Raw genomic sequence first — 13,007 nt, 5'->3', positions numbered from 1 at the left:
CATGTTAGCTCCGAATTCTGAGGGTTGCAATTCTGAAGCATTTGGAAAGCGTTGGGGAATGTTGCTTTGTTGGCTCCCACCATCTAACCTTTTGAAAGAAAAAGTGCCTCACAATAGGAAAATGGTAGATAACAGGAATGTGAAGATAGTAACTTGAACAGCCCGAACCCAATAATCTGTTGCACTGTAGAAAGAGGTGACGGGTTCATTTTTTTTTTTAACCTGCTGGATTCCTTAAAATGGCACCTGTTTTCTCCAGCTGCTCTGTGCTGGACTCTGACATCAAATAATGGTGAAACAGCAAAACAAGCAGATCTGCTTTCCTGACAGAACTTTCCTAGATTGGAGGACAGTGCCACCTTCTGGCAAGAGATGACCATTTGGGGGTTATTTGCCGGGGCTAGTCACAACTGATCTTTCTCCAATTCTTTACAGTGTGTACACCCTTCGGCCTGTCACGGATGTTCACTGTCACAGGGACACTGTTGGTAAAGCCCAGGGTAAGTTAGCTTCAGCCTTTCTAGGGTCAGTTCCCCCAAAATGATTCGCATTACATAACTTGTTTCCCAAAATTGTTTTGATTGGTAGAATGAAATAAATGCCACCATTCTTGCACCTGAAAATCCATTGCCAATTATTTCTTCCTCCTCCCAAGCTGCTTTAAGCAATATACCATTGTTGCTGATGTTAAAACATTTGGCAGATAAAAATCCCTGCCATTATTGCCAAATCCCACAGATCTTTCAGTTAAACTCTTAACCACCCACTCTTCATCTTTGCCTAGTTGATTGGGAAAGAGAAAAGGCATAAGCTGTGGAAATACATTTTTCTGGAATGGTTAAAGCAAACAGCTTTATTCCCAGTAGGGTGTTGAGTGCATGTTTCCTGTCTTTTCAGCTCCTGGAGGACTTAGATGAGCAACTGAGCTGCACAGGATTCGAGGAAGCTGCCATTTCTCGCAAGATCAACTCTGGTAGGTGCCCATTTAAGGCTAGACAGAGCTGAGGCTTGGGAATCCTTATGCTTGGATTTAGCAGACAGCTGAAATGACTGTTCGATTACCTGTTTTCTATCCCATTGCAATCCATTAAGACTTTCAATGGTGTACAGCCCCATAGATCAACTAAATCATTAAGACTTCTACAATAATAAATAGTTCTACATAAAATCCATTCAGAAATGACAGCTAACATACAGCAGTCAGCATTGTGATTGTGTACATGCACCAGTCTACAAGGGATCTCCAGGGGAGCTTCATTTTTAATATGCTTTGAAAGGGCAGGTAATCCTCACTTAATGATAATTGGATCTGGCAACTCTGTTGCTAAGCAATGCAGTTGTAAAGCACAATATCGCATGACCATGACAACTTATGGTGGAAGTTGCAGCAGTCCCAGTTGCTATTGTTAGATAACTCCTGTATGGCTGCAGCATTCTGTAGTCGCATGATTGCTATTTGCAACCTCCTGCTGACTTCCCCATTGCCTTTGCTTGCCAGAGGCTACGTGGAAGGTTGCAAGGTGGTTGATCACATGACTGAAGGATGCCGTTTACTGTTGTAATTGCGAGGGTTTGCCATGCATCCAAATTATGATCATGCGATGGCTGCAATGACGAGGACCCATTGTAAATCCACCACATTCTCCTCCAGTGTAACTTCAAACAGTCACTATATAGTCACTCAACACGGATTGCCTGTATATAGGACTATACCCTGATGCCACGAGAAGTGGGTTGCTGCATGTGGGCATTGAGGCTGATCCAGGTTCTATCTCTTTTCTCTCTCTCTCTCTCTCTCTCTCTCTTTTGCTTTTGTTCAGGGAAAACATCCTGCTGGCTCAACTTTGATGTGGAAATGTTGAGACAACAATACCTAGCCATTCATGCACACAGGATAACACTGGGTAAGAATAAAATGTATGTGGAAAGGAGCTGGCTGTTCCTGCTCTTTTATCCGTGGAGATAACTCTGTTGCCCCTCTGCTGACTCCACATAACCAACATTTCTAAAAGCACGGATTTGCTCTATCAAAATAGTCCTATTTCCTGTCCCTTGTGTTCTGTCTATTATGGCACCAAGCACTACTTTTATTTTATGTTTTAAATTATGGATAAATTGAACATCTATGCAATGCTAGCCTGGGAGCGCTCAGATCAATTCCCCTCCTGCCATACAAATAGACATACTAAGATCTTCCCAGGTGTATTCACCTTCTCTATTATGCATACCTCCCATGCTTTTTCAGAAACCTGCCTTGGGTTTAAGAATTTATGATGGCAGAGAAGCCTTCGCCCTGGATTGCTATCCTAAATCTGCTTATGCTCTATTTAGAGTTAGAGCAGGAAATGGATGCCTTCCAGGTGTTAAGCTACATAACCTTGGTAATCTACAGCCTGTTGGGATCTGTATTAAAATTCTAGAGGGGAACAGATTACTTATCTTCATCTTCTAAACTTGACTCCAACCTAAGAACAAACATCACAAAGATGCTGGGTTATTAGCTTTGGAGAAATACCTGAGAAAAGCAAGACTGAATATCCTGGGATTGAGGCCTATAATTTTGAACAGCGTTTTTGCTTTTGATCACGATAGTTTCTTCTTCCTTTGGGGCCTTTCTTTCAGGCTTCTCTCCCTGGGATCCACATACTGTTTTTTTTTCTTTTAAGTAAGGAGATGCGGATGAATAAAACATGCATGTTAGTATTAGCTCCTTTTCTTTAGTAAGTTTGATTTTATTGGAGAAAAACATCTTATTGGAGGCTGACAGACCTCGCTCTATTGCAGTGAGGTTGTTCTCCATAGGAGAGAAGAAAGCTTGAATGGGGTTATCTTAGAAGTAAGAAGTTCCTCAGGAGGCCATGGAAAATTGTATCCTTCATCCAAGATAACTTCTCTGTGTTGTAAGTGTATGTTTTTCCCTTCCTTTTTTGGCAGAAACCCGCCGCAAAGCTTCCGCTTGGCAAAGGAACCTGGGCTATCCATTGGCTATGGTGTCTCTGCTGTCATTGACGGTAAATTCTGGGGCTGAAATTAATTGTAAATTTCTGTTTTTGTCTATATCAGTCTTTAAATAGCATTTTATAGCTCCAATAGTGTGTGGCCATCCAGATAACACTGGACAGTAATTCCTATTGTTCATCATCTCCATGTTGAAACACAATGTTTGCAAGGCAACCCCTTCCTTGTCCCTCATACAAATCAGCCTCTCCAACTTTTCTGCATTCCAGTTTTTGGGAATTTCAGTTCCCAATTTCCAGCCTTTTGACTTGCCATGTCAATGTCCTGAAGCCAGGAAATTAGTTTGAATATAAGTTTTTTTAAAAGTACTGTATATGTTTAGAACATTATTTACATCTACTCTATATGCCAAAGAACAGTGCATTGTTAAACTGTAAAGTAGCAGTAAGAGATACGTGTATATATTTTTATGTGTTTTAGTTAGCTTAATACAGTGTTTCTCAATCTCAGCAACTTTTAAGATGTGTAGACTTCCGTTCCCAGAATGCCTTCTGGCTGAGGAATTCTTGGAGTTGAAATCCGCAGGCCTTAAAGGTTAAATAAATGAGGTTAAATAACTGCTGTAATAGAACAAGTTATGCAGTATTATAGGTAATTCAGCCCTGAATGGAGTAGCCACTTGGGGGCAGCAAAGAGTTTCTCCAGAGAAAGTTATGGAAGCACTTTAGAATGGCTGACTACCTGTCCTGTTAAGTCCATCACACCAGGGTTTGGGCTTAGTTTGGGTGCAGTGCAGGGTTTTCTAAACTTTTTGCCATCACACCTCACCTCCTTTCATTGAAATCATAATTGCACACCAGAATAAACACAATGAGAGCAATATAAAGGAAACTTTGGGGAAAATGGAGTTATTCTAACAATGTAAACTAAAAGGTTCTTCACATCTTCCCTGAACTCTGCATACCCCTCCCAAAGCAAGGTGTTTGGGAAAACCAGGTTTAGTATAATGTGTGACTTCGGTCATTGTGATCTCTAAGCCATGGTTTATAGATTAAATCCAGCCGGTTATAGGACTTTATACCCCAAAGCCTGGTTATCAAATCATATCTTGGGCAGTAAAAGAACATGAATAGAATTCACTGAGGCAGAAAGACAAATAGTTGGTTATATTATGCTGAGTCTCTGTTAGGCAGCTGATGATATATGTATCCCTAAAAGAGATTCTTTCAGTGTTTATATCTAGGATCAATGTTTTGGCTTAGGAACCGAGTTTCAAAGGTACCTGAAATGTCCCTGCTATTATTTTCAAATGTTGCATGTAGCTCTTTAAGGTGCAAGCTCGGGACACAGCATGGAAACCTCTCTTCTCTTACCTTTCACCTAATACTCATGTTTACATGGTATTTCCTAGGGTATTTCTGTTCTGGTTGTCTGCTTCCATGTTCTGGAGCTGCTGTTGGATGATGCTGCAATGCCTCGAGGAATCCAGGTGAGGGTACAAAAAGCACCTCATCCCTCCTTGGTGCTTTTCTACTTTTCTCATGCCTGGTTTTCATTTGCAGCTTCATGAATGACTCTGTCAGATGTCTTTATTGATCATTCAGACGATACGCGATTGCTTTTAGTTGGGGCAAAATCCCTATTTCAGGAATCCAGCGTCTATCCTCCTTTCCCTAAGGAGAGCTGGTATTATATAAACCACAGATGGGCAATTTTCTCAAGGAGCCACATGAGAAATTAGGATTCTTGTGGAGGGCCAAAGCAATAGGCTGTGAAGGTGCATAGGTATGCACAGACACACATATGTAAATTAAAAAAAAAATAGCAGTTGCCTTCAAAATAAAAGCAACCTGTGCAGGCTGGACAGGGACAGCCAAAGGGCCAGATATGGCCCAGGGACCATACATTGCTCGGATCTGCTCTAAGCTTTTGCCCCAGAAGTGTAGTGGAGAACAACCTTTGTGCTCCAGAAAGTTATATTCTACGATTATACATATTGCATGGAGTAAGCAGGTTTCCTTGAGAGTGAAACTCAGCTGCCTGTGCCTTTTACCTCCTTTCCTTTCTGCGCCTTCTGATTTTTTTTTCCCTAGAGCCCCCCAATCATCCAGAACAGATGCAGGGGGTCTCTTATAGAGAACTCCAAGGAAAGGTGGTCATTGCCTTCCCTTCGTCCAGTTGATAGAAGCTTCTCCTTCCATGGGAGAGGCTACTGGGAGGCAAGCCATATATTCTGTTTCTTCTGATGATGGGAAAATGCAAAGAGCTAAGCAGGCGCTTACGCCCGCCAACCAATTTTAAAACCCAACTTTTATGACATTTTATAGAACATTTATAGAAAGGGAGTCCCCCAGCAAGAATTTGGATTGGGTTGCAGCCCTGAGCTTTTGATAATGCAGAAAAGCATAGATTTTGTAATGTTTCCCTCCCCAAAGTAAAACTGAATTCCTTTTCTCATTCTGCAGGACGCACCACTTGGAAAAGTTTCTTTCTCTGTCTTTGGCTCTTTTGGGGCAGCCATGCAGGTCATTCTGATATTGTATCCTTACTGGAATCGCCTTCATTGCTCTTGGTGCAGTTAATGCCATTCACGTTTTAGCAAGAAAACACTCGTTTTTTATCATCAGTCTGTTGCTGGATCCTCTCATAATTAATAATCTGCTCTAATTTTCTTTCATTCTGTCTCTCTTACTGAAAGCCAGCTACGTAACTACCATACTATACAGAGAGGTTTCTCTTCCATGAGTTGGTCTATTCCCTTTCGGAAGCCATCCAAATGGGCATCTCCCTGAACCCAGCACCATCATTTGCAATGAAATATTTCCTTTTTACTGTCCTGAATTTTCCAGCTTCCATTTTACTGTAAGGTTGCATAATCTGTGTATAATATGAGTATTGTGTTCTTTCTTTTCTCAATGACCCGTAACATAAAATTTAATTGATTTACATCAGCTGAAGATAACTCTGTTCTGTTCTTCCTTAATGTTTCTCAGTTATTTAATGATCTCCTCTGTTGTGGGATTCTATAGCTCCCCATTTTTCATCAAACTGCTGCCTGAGCAACACAACACAGCCATGACTAAGGTAGGTCTTTGTCCTACAACATTTTACTATTACATACTTTCACTGGTGAAACCTCCAAACCATTAGCTGAAATGTTGTTCATGGAATGCTAGAAATACAGCAAAAAGGAACGACCTTTTTAGCAGTTATTATATTTCAATAGGTCAGGAGTGTTAACCTTGGCAACTTTTAACACCTCTGGACTTCAACTTCCAGAATTCCCCAGCCAGCCAGCCATGCTGAAGTTGAAGTCCACATGTCTTTTTTTTTTTTAATTAAGTTTATAATATAAAATGCAAAAATACCAAAGAAAATAATAGGAAAAATAGGAGAGGGAAAAGGGAAGGGAAAAGTGAAGGGAAAAGGGGGGAAAGAAAGAAAAGGGAAATCCACAAGTCTTAAAGTTGCCAAGGTTGGACATCCCTGGAATAGATTGTTCCAGGAACGCTGGTTTACGGAATTGTATTAGCGAGAGAGCTTTGAATTTTGAAGCAAGATGGTGGAGCTTCTCTGGTAGATAATGGCATGTGGAGCAGCAAAGAGACCTAGTTGAGAAATGGGCTGAGTGAATTTTAGCAGAGACAGGCAAGGACTTCTAGTTTGAAAGAGGAACCCTTGTGTTTATTGCCTTATAATGATCTCTGTTCAAAGGCCAGTTATGCATCTGCATTATTTGAAAGACGCAGTTTCCTGACTTTCCATGGATCTGCTAGCTGTGCTTTAAAAATACTGAAATGGGGGTATCAGCCCTCTTTCCCCATCTTCCTAATTCCAAGGGTGAGAAGAGAAACTGGAGACTAATGAGTCTCCCTCCTATAATCTGACCCAGCCTTCAGAAATGTTCCCAAATCCCAGTTTGGGAATATTGTCACAGGATAACAGATATGAGCGGTTTGCCTTCCAGATATTTCTTGCTCCCCCTCCTACCCTTTAAATCTCCAAAGAATTCCAAAATCAGCCCTTGGGAGGAAATTTGCCACCGAGTCTGGCAGCCCAATCTCGTGGGGAACTGGCTGTGGTTTGCTGCAGTCCTGGATTAAGGAACAAATCCCCATGCATCACATGTAGCTATTTGACAAGCCAGATGTTGCTAGTGTTCAGACTGATGGAGAGACTGCCTTTTGGAGCAGAAGTATCATAGGGAGATGCTCTTTGCTAAAGACTTGGTCTCCGGATCTCCTCATGCAAGGTGAAAGATCTGTAAGATGCTGAAGACCCTCAAATTGAGAGATCAGTTGCAGTCTTTTCTGTCCCTTGGAGGGAACAAACTGAACCTGACAAAGAGAATCTATGGGTAAAGGAACAATTAGAGCCAGCTTGGTGTAGTGGTTAATGCACCGGACTAGATAGTGGGAGACGGTGAGTTCTAGTTCCACCTTTGACATGAAACCCGGCTGAGTGACTCTTTCTCAGCCAAAGCCTGGCCTGTCACTCAGCCAAAGCCACCACACAGGATTATTGCAATGGGGAAAATAGGAGGAAGAAGGAATATCGCGTATGTTTGCCACCTTGAGTTATTTATTTGTTAAAAAAAATAATAAAAGTGGGATACGTGAGTCAATAAATTACATATTCTTGATTGAATGATTGAATGTGTGAGATGAAAGCAGCCGGGGCAAGAAGCTACATCATTGTTTTTTTCTTGGCAGATCATTGGGAACTGTGTCTCCCTCTTGGTGTTGAGTTCTGCACTCCCTGTGTTGTCTCGCACGTTGGGTGAGTCTTGTTCTTTCTTATCCATACGGTTATCTATAGCTTCCTGGATCTACATATCAGATTGATCAAGTAAATTTATAGCCTCATTGTAAAAACTGGAGCTATAGTAATTACGAAAAGACCTGCACAGATGAAACCTAAACACTGTGGTAAATTTCCATACAGTATTGGAAAAATCAAAATATACCACCGAAAGGAGAGATAATAAGGAAAATAATGGCGTGTGCAGAATCCGATAGAGTAGACTAACTTTAGAATTGAAAAAGAAGGGGGATACAGAATATTACGATACTTGGAACAAGTTTTATACGTGGCTGCAAAAGAGAAGGGAAGGTCAGAACAAAAACAGCTAGGAGGGTTGGAAGCAAATGTAAATATTGTACCAATAATAGAAATGTTCATGGGTTTGACTACCTCTTTGGTATGTATGGCAAAGTAGTGCCAAAATGGCTGTGCTGTGTTTTGTATTTATAGTTATATATAAACAATAAAAATTACATATCAAAAGGGGGAAAAAGGTGAATATAATTATCCTGATTCTGCTAGTAGATCTTCTGAAAAGATTCAAGAAATGGTAACGCACTAAAATTCTGTTTCCCTGGAAAGCTTTTCAAAAATTTTTGGCGCCAAATAGGATTTTTCTTTTAAAAAAATGAAAGCCAAACTTGTTCCGATGCTCAATTCTGCCCCACATTCGAAGTGTCATGGTAGTAAGGCTGATCCTCCTACAAGAGCCAAGAGTAGGATTGGAAGACGGGTAAATTTCTGGTCCATGATTGTCAGCCTCTTTGCCTCTCTACTCTTTCTTTCAGGGATTACCAGATTTGACTTGCTAGGAGACTTTGGGAGGTTTAACTGGCTGGGAAACTTCTACATTGTTTTCCTCTATAATATGCTCTTTGCCGGACTCACAACTCTTTGCTTGGTGAAGAAGTTCACCTGGACTGTGCAGGCAGAACTCATCAGGGCAGTTGGTAAGTACGTCTGGGTGGTCTTCTGGGAATGGGGGAGACAGCGGGTGGCCTGATCAACCTGGAAAGGAGCACCTTTTGCGTAGCCTAGGGCTGGAAGCCTCCTCTTTTTGGATGGCCACTAGCTTGTCCACACATCACATTGAATCATAATACCCTTTTTTTTTTAAACTTAGTGTCTTATATGAACCCAGTTAATTGTTGTTTATACAGAAAGCTAGGGCTAAGCCAGTTGGGCTTAGTATACGTGTATACATCTGTGCGCGCCAAGGTTTTGAGTTTGGGAAAGGCTTGGAACGTCTGTTAAGTTGGCCTTTCCATTAAGAAGATCTTTCTGCCTTGATTGCATGCTGGCTTGTGTAAGAGTATGTTCATGAACTGGAATAGAGCTAGGTAACAAAGTCAGCCACTGAATAGGCATAGCAACTAAGTCAGCCAATGAGAACTGTTTGGAAACTGAAACAGCCTAGGTGTGGCTCTATATTAAGCTCTGCAGCTCTGAAGCTATGTTAAGCTCTGCGTCTGTCTATTGAAGATGAAACTGCTTCTCTCCTCTGCTGTGTGATTGCTTGCCTGCTGAAGTTGAGTTGCTGTTCTGCTTTGAACCTGTAACATGTCTGCTTCTGTTTGAATTTGCTCCATTCCATTGGAGAAATCTACAACTGGTATTGTAAAATTTACTTAGCATGTTTATAAAGATATTAAACGAAGCATCAGCCATCTGTGTTTACTTATCTGGCACTGAATTTACGCCGCAAAACTCTGAACAGCTTGTTCTGTTCGTTTTGCATGCTAAACCTGTTGGCCACTCTTAAATCACTTTTCGCAAGTGGCTTGCAACAAAGAACAAAATCGTCGTGTCACATTGGCTTTCTTGTTGCCTAAATAGCAAAGGACGAGACTGCAGGCTTGAGGTGTTCAACTACTTTTCTTTTCTCTTTAGGCCTCCACAAGCTGCCTCTGCCTGTGACCCGGTCTTACCAACCGAGCAAGCTCAGCTAAAACAAGAGTTGTGCCTAGATTGAGCTTGGCATGGACTATGGATAAACCTTTCTGACTTTGTGCTCGTGTTCTGAGCCAATCAGTGGAGGGGAAAGAGGTCAGGAACTTCCTTATTCTGATCCTTGTTTTAACTGACATCCTGACAGGACTGCGAGATGAAGAAGCCGCGTCCTTCAGTTGCGTGGCCTCTTCTTCCTGCCTTCCAGAAGCCTGAGGAACGACAGGCTTCAGCACAAGAAAGGCCTTTGGGATTTCGATTAAGGTGCTTTTCTGACAAGAGCAAGAGAATGTGCAGTTTGTTTAAAAAAAAAAAGCAAAACAGCAGCAGAAATAGGTTATGAAGAGAACAAAGGACTGAGACCGATAAATAAAATGAGCTGCTAGACCAATTTTTAGGGGGCAAGATGAAGGTTCAACCTGCTGGAGATAGAGCTTGTGTCCCTCATCACGTTAAGAGATGCTGCCGTTCTCTATTATTGGGGGCTTTCCCCTTCCCTTTTGTTTACATGTGTCTTAAAATTCATACCTACCCTGGCCTCCTTTCTCTCACAAAATCCTGTGGTCCAAAGAGGCCAAGTTCTGAGTGGTTTTTTTTTTTAAACTCGGTTTTGTACCTCACTCAAGTGCAATATAAGTTGGCACTATTGGGCCACATATTCCATTCAGCAGCCAACTTTGTATGTGTGTGAAGGGTGATTGTTTTGAGTTTTGAGTGTGTGTGTGTCATTCAGAATGACTACTGTAGTGCATTATGCTTCACTCTTTCATAGCAATAGGATTCCACATAGGATCCAATCAGTTTTTTCCTTGATGAATTTTTACAGTTTAGCCCAGCCAGGAGGAATCCACTGCCATACCATTATGGGGCAGCCAATCTTCTGAGTCTAAAGCTCAGACTTCAAGAATATTCATGCAGCCTTTCTGTCTCCTTCTCATTCGTGTCAGCTTTCGGGTAGTAAATTCCTCACTGGGTAGACTTCATAATTACTTTGCCTAATTTTCCCACTCAGATTCTAGGAAGGGCACCCCAGAGGCATTGTCCAGTTCTCGTAACAGGGCAATTAGTTCCCATTATTGGTAAATATTGGATGCTTTAGGCATATATGGATATTTATGCAATATGGTAGAGAAAATTATATTTTTCCTCCCCCAACTATTCATAATTGTTTGAGATATTTTTTTTATTAATGTCGTTGGGGCCATGGAATGCCACCCCTGCTCCAGAAGTTTTCAGCTTTCTTTTTTTTTTTTTTTTGCTGTAACTGGCATTCTAGCCTCATGTCTGTATCTACTGTGAATGCTTCCACTGGAAGTCTCTCAGCACTTGAATGTTTTTACCAGATTTCAGCTTTCATTGAAATAACATGAAGCTTAATCCTTCATTTTGTGGCGAAAAACAGTAAGCAGGTTGGCTACAAATGGGAAGACGGCCACCAGATGGGCCAGCATTGAACAGGAGGGTCATTTATCCCCATGTGGGCTTTTTGAATCGCAAGCATGGCTCTTTCCCAGCATCAAAGCTTCTGTTGTAGATAGGTAGGGTTATCAAGCCCCGCAGCTGCCCTGTCTATCGTTGCAGCATATCCCTTTGTGCATAACTCAGAGGATTGAAGATTACATGGTGATGACAGTGAGCCATTTGTCTCCATAGATGATAAAGCTGGAGCTGAAAAAAACTCCCAATGTTTCAGAGTCTGCATTCTCCACAGAGCCACCTTTAACCATGCTCAAAAAGATACTTTCAGATATGAATGTACTGCATTTCCCAGAATTTTCAATCAACATATTCAAAAGCTCTGCAGGCCATGAATTCTAGGACTTGCAGTCCCAATCAGCCAGAGGATGCCCAGTTGAATTAAAGGTGGCCTAAATTTGGATAGGAAAAAAAACTGTGTTAAACTATCTGTTGCAGGAAAATACTATAATGTTAAAGTTCAGCTCAGACAGGACCAACTGTCTTTGTTATGTAGTGAATGTCTGGTCTTATTATATGGGACACCTAGCTGTGTAAGCAATAAATTGTGTTTTTTTTAAAAACAAAACTCTTTCTCTGGATGTTGCCTTTATATTGTGGGAAATTGGAGAAAGATAATATTCTGCTAATAGATAATACAAATAACAGGACTCTGATATGTCTGCTGAACTTGATAAATGAGAAAACCTACTAGGGATGGAGGTCATATTTTGCTCTGGGCTACGGTTTGTTGATTCAACCATTATCAGCTAGGCTTATATATAAATCATGGCTAGGTTTGTACATCACTGTTTCAACCACTCCAGATTTTTACGTGATTTGATATGGATGTGAAAAATTCTGTACTTGGTCGCTCTGCCAATCAAATTAAGTCAAAGCTGTTTTCATTTGAACTATATGATGCAAATCAGGATTGTTCTTGTGTTGCAAAATGGGAGTTTTAATATTTTGGGAGTAGAGGAAACATTTTGTTTTTGAAACAATTATACTCCTGCATCATGCTTGTCCATAATGGGGTGACAACATTTTAGCTAATACGATTTGTCAAATGTGTTTCACAACCTAGTGTTAGGAGCCAGCTCACGGTGGAGATTTATGCAATCAATTTGGTGCAATATATGAATTTAATCATGTCAAAGAAGAAAACTGTCTAGTGGGTTCATGAAAGGACTTGAAAGGACAGGCCCAACCTGGTGGTCCTAAATAGCTGAATTAGAATTACAATTGTTATAATTCCAAGCCAAGCCTTCCAGTACAGATTAACATTTTTTCTAGGCCCCAAATAACACATACACAACCTATCAAATTTGAAGTGAGAAAGATGGGAGAGGAAGTAAGCCTAAGATTTAAAAAAAAAATCTGTTACAAAAATGCTATTTAGGTGGCCCTTCCTTGATAAGCTTTAGGAAGAATGGATTCCTAAGATTCTTTTTGTAATGGAAAGGCAGGAAAAAGGAACCTAAGGTTTAAGCCCGCATTTTGCATGCATGTGTGTTTAAACCTGTATTTACAGGTAGTCCTTGGCCTACAACCATTCATTTAGTGACCAGGGCCATGAGATTGCCATTTGCAACTTTCCTTGATGGCTTCAGACAAAGTCAATGGGCGAAGCCAGATTCGCTTAATAACTGTGTGATTCTCTTCATTCTACGGTAGTTATTCGCTTACTTGTGGCAAAAAAATTGGGTGCAACTCACTTAACAACCATCTTGCTTAGCAGTGGAAATTCTCCCACTTGTCAAAAGTTCAGGACTGCCTATATTCAAGCCCGAGTCCTAAGACTCCCAATAAGCGTAGCAAGTACAGGGGAAATTATTGCAGGC

General features: G+C 41.0%; 1 protein-coding gene across 1 annotated transcript in view; it reads left to right on the top strand.

Annotated features, from left to right (window-relative positions):
- The window catches only part of LMBR1L (limb development membrane protein 1 like), a 35,550-nt gene extending 23,798 nt beyond the window's left edge, over positions 1-11,752 (top strand). The window contains exons 8-17 of the mRNA XM_026711116.2: positions 436-500; positions 898-973; positions 1,821-1,904; positions 2,935-3,011; positions 4,370-4,447; positions 5,424-5,497; positions 5,952-6,042; positions 7,671-7,737; positions 8,550-8,711; positions 9,652-11,752. Of these exons, the coding sequence (XP_026566901.1) occupies positions 436-500; positions 898-973; positions 1,821-1,904; positions 2,935-3,011; positions 4,370-4,447; positions 5,424-5,497; positions 5,952-6,042; positions 7,671-7,737; positions 8,550-8,711; positions 9,652-9,710 (833 nt within the window). The 3' untranslated portion in view covers positions 9,711-11,752. The remainder of the gene's footprint in view (positions 1-435; positions 501-897; positions 974-1,820; positions 1,905-2,934; positions 3,012-4,369; positions 4,448-5,423; positions 5,498-5,951; positions 6,043-7,670; positions 7,738-8,549; positions 8,712-9,651) is intronic.
- The last annotated feature ends 1,255 nt before the right edge of the window (positions 11,753-13,007 follow it).

Source organism: Pseudonaja textilis, chromosome 2 (genome assembly GCF_049901715.1).
Source record: "Pseudonaja textilis isolate UNSWEBS1 chromosome 2, rPseTex1.2, whole genome shotgun sequence".
NCBI classification, from domain to species: Eukaryota; Metazoa; Chordata; class Lepidosauria; order Squamata; family Elapidae; genus Pseudonaja; species Pseudonaja textilis.
Note: the sequence above shows the minus strand (reverse complement) of the source record. Positions and strands in the feature narration are given on the sequence as shown.